This window comes from Mizuhopecten yessoensis, unplaced genomic scaffold, assembly GCF_002113885.1.
Source record: "Mizuhopecten yessoensis strain PY_sf001 unplaced genomic scaffold, ASM211388v2 scaffold10917, whole genome shotgun sequence".
Classification (NCBI taxonomy): Eukaryota; Metazoa; Mollusca; class Bivalvia; order Pectinida; family Pectinidae; genus Mizuhopecten; species Mizuhopecten yessoensis.
Genome location: NW_018408786.1, coordinates 733,508 through 741,452, shown reverse-complemented (window position 1 = coordinate 741,452; position 7,945 = coordinate 733,508). Strand labels below are relative to the sequence as shown.

General features: G+C 37.6%; 1 protein-coding gene across 1 annotated transcript; it reads left to right on the top strand.

Annotated features, from left to right (window-relative positions):
- The first annotated feature begins 757 nt into the window (after positions 1–757).
- LOC110463568 (type I iodothyronine deiodinase-like) lies at positions 758–7,298 on the top strand. The gene is made up of 2 exons (XM_021518265.1): positions 758–942; positions 5,556–7,298. The coding sequence occupies exon 2, from the start codon at positions 5,558–5,560 to the stop codon at positions 6,329–6,331; it is 774 nt and encodes a 257-aa protein (XP_021373940.1). The 5' UTR covers positions 758–942; positions 5,556–5,557; the 3' UTR covers positions 6,332–7,298.
- Positions 7,299–7,945: the final 647 nt, after the last annotated feature.

Below are 7,945 nucleotides of genomic sequence, written 5' to 3'. Positions count from 1 at the left end.
GTTGTCTGTAATTTTGGCCACTTAGTCACTTTGTCGCTGTCTGTAATGTTGGCCACTTTGTTGTTGTCTGTAATGTTGGCCACTTAGTCACTTTGTCGTTGTCTGTAATGTTGGCCACTTAGTCACTTTGTCGCTGTCTGTAATGTTGGCCACTTTGTCGCTCTCTGTAATGTTGGCCACTTTGTTGTTGTCTGTAATGTTGGTCACTTAGTCACTTTGTCGCTGTCTGTTATGTTGGCCACTTTGTTGTTGTCTGTAATGTTGGCCACTTAGTCACTTTGTCGCTGTCTGTAATGTAGGCCACTTTGTCGCTGTCTATAATGTTGGCCACTTTGTCGCTGTCTGTAATGTTGGCCACTTTGTTGTTGACTGTAATGTTGGCCACTTAGTTGATGTCTGTAATGCTGGCCAGTTTGTCGTTGTCTGTAATATTGGCCACTTTGTTGTTGTCTGTAATGTTGACCACTTCGTCACTTTNTATGTTGGCCACTTTGTTGTTGTACTCATGGCCACTTAGTAACTTTTTTGTTGTCTGTTATTTTGGCTACTTTGTTGTTGTCTGCAATGTTGGCCACTTTGTTTTGTTTGTACTCGTGAATTCCTTGAATCTTAAAACGATATTGAAGTTAAGAATTATTACACTGTCATTTCATGCGTCCTTGGCCCAAACGACACAAGCTGATCCGGCCTTGATCATTCCTCTGCGCCATACCTATCACACACGTAGAAAAAAATCAATATACAACAACGGTCTATATAGTGCAAACACTAACACGTGAACCATGGGTAATGGACAAGGTCATGTGTCCCGGAACACCGTCGTAACCTAAGGATAGGTTATGCTAGACAGAAATAAGGTATAACGTAATATTTGCTGTAACCCGGGTCCTGACCGACTCCTGAAAGGCGGCAGGTGTTGATAGGTACCGTACGTGCGTCCAGGTGAGTACTATACATTTTACAAAATTTTATTACGAGTGCCATACTGAGGAATGACAGAATATATAAAGCGTTGGGATGGAGATATACTGTATGTTTACATAGTATGCGTGTATGTACAACCTTCACTTGTATGTATACTTATCTACAACACCTACAATTGTGTACATACTTAAGGTTGTATTTATACATATCTACAATTATATCAATACAATTTTTTGTACTTTTACAACCCAAAACGTGTATGTAATACCTACATTTGTATTTCCGTCATACCTATATTTGGAAACTCTCTACATGGATACATAGATTTATTCTGAAAAAAATAAGGAATTTACAATCCTTTGACAGTCAGCTCTGAAATAAAAAAAAAAAAAAAAAAAAAAAAAAAAAAAACAATTAAATAAAAAAATATTTCAAAATTTGCGACGTTTAGATTTCGATTTTTCTTTAAAACTGTATTTCTGCGTTTGGTTTTGCCAGTGTTCATCTAATTTATATTCAATTTGATTCCCTGTGCTTGAATTCACAACAGTTGAGGTAGATTGTTCCATAAACAGTTCTCTGTTTAATCTATTAAGACATTGATAATCTATATTCATTATTTTACTACAATAAATTATATGAAACACTGATACTTCAATTTAAATAATATTGCAAGTAAAACACCATTAACCTATGGCAGAGCTTGGCTGTTGGTTGTTGCTGACAAATATCCGTCACTTATATATATATATATATCCGGGTTGTAATACACAATAGGCAGGTGTATTCTTACAAAATTGTATATATATATATATATATNAATAGAAAAGGATTTTATATGTATATATCATCAAAATATACAGCAAATTATTTGTATAAAGCTTTCTTTAAACGAGAGAACATGAAAAATGACCTCGTGCGTGTGTGAACACTTGTAACACACGTTTGCTTTTTTCGTCCTGTACACATACGTGTCACTGTACATGTGAGGACTTGTAATTGAATGACCTTGGAGGTTGTCCATCGTACATGCTGCTGTATTTATATATTGTATCAGATGAGCTAATTTCCCGGTAGGTGTTTGTGATATGATGTAGATCTAGGCTACTTTATTTAAAAATTACTGCTACAATACACTATTATTCTTTAAGTATCTACCTCGATAATAACGTGACCGTTCATTATACATTGCATTATCCAGCTGTTGCATCGACTTAGGATCCCAGCCCCACTATAAAACAAACCACAGTAATCTCCCCTTATTTTCGTTTCTATAATACATGTAGTACCGGTGACAAGGTCCTCAGTTATAGTAAAATAGTCGGAGTTTTAGGGTTCGAAGTCCAGACAAACATTTTTGTGGCTCATGTCAAAATGCAGCTGCTATATAGCGATGATAGGTTACGTTCGGTAAGGTACTGTTTTTGATCCTTTGATGACCATCTTTCTTATTTTCGGATGTACGACCAAATCAAATATTCTTGAGAAGCTTTAGTAAAATCCACGAGGAAATGTAGATGCCGGGGTGACGAAAACAAATCTGGTGAATTAGTCATGTGTGACTATGACCTTGAACACGTACGGTATGCTGGTGTATGTCCGAGCAATTGGCGCGATGCTTCCTGTTCCTAAAATGGGGGTCACCTTTTTTCACGGGACGAAAAATGGCCATAAATGCTAACTGAAGAAAAGTTCAATGCTTAATTACCCCCGAAGAAGAGCGTGTGCTACAGTAACACTTACTCTGGTAGACAGAAGTGTCACATAACGCATTCATTGTCTTTGTTAGGGTAGCACGATTCTTTTGTTTTCCCGCGATTAATCTTGTTTCATTCGAAACTCACCTTCGTAGGGTTCACTCTCGATAAACATTTACATATATCTTTTCAACACTTATAAAGAAAATATTTGTATCCAAAGCAAAACTCTCTAAATTTGAAGATGCCAGAAATCATGGTGCGGCGTCCGTCGTCCGTCCGTCCGTCGTCCGGCGTCAATATTTTACTTTAAACAACTTCTTCTGAATGACTAAGAGACCTAGGATAATGCTATTTGGCCAGTAACATGCTAGGCTGAAGGGCTACCAAGTTTGTTCAAATGAACGACATTGACTTATATTCAAGGTCCCAGGGGTCAAATATATTAAAAACCTTTAAACAACCTCTTCTGAGCAACCAAGAAGCCTAGGATAATGATATTTGGCCAGTAACATGCCCGGATAATCGGCTACCATGTTTGTTCAAACGAATGACATTGAAATATATTCAAAGTTACAGTGGTCAAATATGTTTGAAACCATTAAGCAACTTTTTCTGAATAACCAAGAGGCCTAGGATAATGATATTTGGTCAGTAATTTGCTGGGATCAAGGGCTACTAAGTTTGTTCAAATGAATGACCTTGACCAATATTCAAGGTCACATGGGGTTAAATATGTTTAAAACCCTTAAACAACTTCTTCTGAATAACTTATAGGCCTGGGGTTATGATATTTGGCCAGTAGCATGCTTGAATAAAAGGCTACCAAGTTTGTTCAAATGAATGACCTTCATACATATCAAGATCACAGGGGTCAATTATCTTAAAAAAATTAAACAACCTCTTCTCATTAACCGAAAACCCTACGATGATGATATTTCACCAGGATCAACAAGGATCAAATATGTTCAAAATCTTAAAACAACTTCTTCTGAATAACCAAAAGTCGCAGGATGATGATATTTGGCCTGTAACATGATTGGATGAAGGGCTACCAAGTTTGTTCAAGTAAATGACCTTGATTTTATTCAAGGTCACAGGGGTCAAATTTGTTTAAATTCTTTAAACAACTTCTTCTCAATAACATTAAACCCTTGGATGATGCTATTTTGCCAGTAGCATGCTGTGCTGAAGGGCTACCAAGTTTGTTCAAATGAATGACCTTGACATGTATTCAAGGTCACAGAGGTCATATATGTTTAAAATCTTTAAACAACTTCTTCAGAATGACTAAGAGACCTAGGATAATGATATTTGGCCGGTAACATGCTAGGCTGAAGGGCTACCAAGTTTGTTCAAATGAACGACATTGACCTATATTTAAGGTCACAGGGGTCATATATGTTTAAAATCTTTAAACAACTTCTTCTAAATAACTAAGAGACCTAGGATAATGATATTTTGCCAGTTACATGCTAGGCTGAAAGGCTACCAAGTTTGTTCAAATGAATGACCTTTATTGATATTCAAGGTCACAAAGGTCAAATATGTTAAAAACCTTTAAACAACTTTTTATCAATAACCGAAAACCCTAGGATGATGCTATTCGGCAAGAATCATGCTGTGATGAAGGGCTACCATGTTTGTTCAAATGAACGACATTGATTTATATTCAAGATCACAGGGGTCAAATATGTTTGAAACCATTAAGCAACTTTTTCTGAATAACCAAGAGACCTAGGATAATGATATTTGGTCAGTAATTTGCTGGGATCAAGGGCTACTAAGTTTGTTCAAATGAATGACCTTGACACATATTCAAGGTCACATGGGGTTAAATATGTTAAAAAAAACCTTAAACAACTTCTTCTGAATAACTTATAGGCCTGGGGTTATGATATTTGATCAGTAGCATGCTGGGATAAAAGGCCACCAAGTTTGTTCAAATGAATGACCTTCATCCATATCAAGGTCACAGGGGTCAATTATATTAAAAAATCGTTAAACAATTCTTCTCATTAACCGAAAACCCTACGATGATGATATTTCGCCAGGATCAACAAGGATCAAATATGTTCAAAATCTTAAAACAACTTCTGAATAACCAAAAGTCGCAGGATGATAATATTTGGCCTGTAACATGATGGAATGAAGGTTTTTAAGTTTGTTCAAGTGAATGACCTTGATTATATTCAAGGTCACAGGGGTCAAATTTGTTTAAAATCTCTAAATGACCTCTTCTGAATAACCATGAGGCCCAGAATGTTGATATTTAGACAGTAGCATGCTTCGGTGAAGGGCTATCAAGCGTTTTCATTTGAATGGCATTAACCCACTTTCGAGGTCACATTTACTGAAATATGTTTAAACATTTAAATGACCTATTTTCAATAGCAAAAGGATAGGTAGATGATGTTGTGCGAGTTGCATCCTGAGATAAAGGGCTATACGATTTGTTTAACATAATGACCTTGTTCGACTTTCAAGGTCACAGGAGTGAAATGTTTTTAAATCTTTCAACACGTTCTTTTGAATTACTTTTAATCATAAATACTGATATTTTGCCTTTAGCTCTATTTAAGATCACTTTTAAGAATCCAAATGTGAGGTCTCTTGTTCTAGAGAGGCTCCGGAATAGGGATATATGACCTGGGAAACCCGAGCGCGTGAGTGGAACACATTGGTTTTTCCCCTCCGTGTGATCAATTGACATATTCCAATCAGACACGTAGTAACATACATTGTAGATGAGGTATAATAGTATCACCTACCCCGGTAGACGGAGATGTGTCACATTGCCACCTAAAACTACCATAGTTAAGGGCCGAAAGTGGAAACACGGTAATTATTTTGTTATGTCTATCTCAAGTTTGTTAATATGGATTTGCTTGAACGGTTTTTTCTCCGAAATTAAGTTATTTTCCTTTTTTTCAGATATGACGGTTTCAACGTCAGTCCAGAAGTGGTGGGATAAACCTCCTTTGAGATGGATTCTGACGTGGCTCCGTATGTTTCGCCTGTTAATCATGATGATCATAATATCCACTTTTATAGTACTCTTTAAAATTCCAATTGTTGGAAAAATATTGCTGAAATTTTCCAGAAAACTTGCTCCGCAGGGATGTGGAAATTTAAACGTGCGCGCAACTGTCTCCGCGCTCCGTGAAAGTTTCTGGCCACTGGTGTATGACGCGTGGTCTGGTGAGGCTCCGCTCGGGAGGAAGGTTCCGGACACAGATTTGTACGACACCTCATCCAAGTCTATCGTCAAGCTGCTCAGCTTTCAGAAGTCAGGGCGACCCCTAGTGTTGAACTTTGGAAGCTGTACCTCACCCCCGTTCATGGCAAAGCTTGCGGAGTTCAAAGAGATCGCCCGAGATTTTGCCGACGTAGCTGACTTTATAACCATTTACATCGTAGAGGCGCACGCTTCCGATGGATTGAGTATTGAAGACTTTTCCGACATCGACCACCACAAAACGCTAGCTGACCGCGTGGAGGCGTCCGACCGACTCCGGTCAGACGACATGCCATGTCCAGTTCTAGTAGACCCTATGGATGACCAAAACAGCAAGATATTTGTCACAGTTCCCGAGCGGCTATACATTGTCTACCGATCCACCATTGTGTACCGTGGAAGCTACGGGCCATTTAATTACAAACCCAAGGACGTGAAAAATTGGCTACAAAAGTTCAAGAATGAAATGTAAACACATGACTAATGTTAATAACAAATTTGGTCTACAGGACCGCATCCTTAAAAGCCCAAGGGCTACATTATCTGCACCCCTGGAATTAATATATCATTACAAAATCGAATGTAATGTGCAGGCTACATTGCTGATTTGATATACATCAAAAGAATCGCGTGACAGCGTAACGATAGCGTTGACCAAATCTGAAGTCATTTTGTCTGAACAAATTCCAGTGGTGCAGAGGACGTACGCTAACATAGCCTCTGGAATTTCGAGGATGACGGGATTGCAACTTTACCCCATGTTACAATGCCACAATGGTGCTTGAACATTTTTTTTTCGTAGTATAACAATCCGAAAGAATAAAATTTCACTGACAATCAAATAAGTTTATTGTGACGTCACTCGTACACGTAAGCATGCCTGTGCTTATTCAGAGTACTGACCTACGGGCGGTAAAATAACAGGTACATAATTTCATGAATGCCAGTTCATAAATGGTACATATACGGGAATTTTCATTATGATATGAAACTAAAACGAACTTTTGGCAGCTAAGCAGAAATTACAATCGTCCAACATCTGACCAGTACAGCATCAATGTTCACAACTAGTTCTATAGAATGACTTGAACGGAGAGGAAAAAAAACAACACTTCGGACAATGATGATTATAGTAACAAGGATGTGAATGGATTACTGCTCATATCACGTGACCCGCTCATAGCACGTACCATCACGTGACCAGCTCATGTCATGTACCAACACGTGACCGGCTTATTCAGGAATTAGATAAAGAAATTTTAATAAGATTTTCTATCGTGATTGCAACATACAAAGTGTATATAACACTAGTTAGTCTTAAACTTATCAATATTGGGCTGCAGCATTTGATCCGGGTAATTTGTATAGTCGAGTTTTTCAAGTTGAATTATTGGTGCTTCTACTTACATAGTCTTCAAAATAAACGAAGTTATACCTTTTTCGAATGTCTATATTATTTTTAAGATACATTTACACTTGTAATGACTGTCCTATACTGGACAGTAGCCCTACCTGTCTGCCTATCTAGACACAATAAATAACACAACTATAAAATGGGATGAGCCTGCTCACTGGAGCGGCGTTTATTCATTCATCTTCACATGCAATGCCAACAGTCAATGTGTTCTCACGTCCAGGGCTAAACTCCAGAGATAAAACTTATAAGGCAAAAAATTCAAGACAAAAAACATTCTTATTCTCTAAAACTGCTGTCGTCACATCTGATCTTAAAAAAAAAAATTAAAAAAAAAAATGTTGAAATAAAAATTGACCGTATGCTGTGAGCTCTGAGGCTAGAATGACCACTCAATACACCTGTTCACTACTCCCTAGTACTTAGCCCGAATATATCGTACACCCGACAAACAACTCATGAATATTCATGAGTACCTGTACACGTGTCTGATCGAACCTGGACAGACAAATGTTTCCTGCTACACTACGAAACGCAGGAAAATTACAGCCCTTTCAGTCCGAACTTTTGACTTGTTGAATTTTGTTTATGTTTTTCCTCTCTATTACGTTGTAGTAGATATATCTATGTGATTTGGGACTATTTACGTACAGAGCAAAAATATTCATGAAT

Excerpts from the sequence above, each read along its gene's own strand:
- LOC110463568 (XM_021518265.1), top strand. The coding sequence starts at position 5,558 with ATGACGGTTTCAACGTCAGTCCAGAAGTGGTGGGATAAACCTCCTTTG.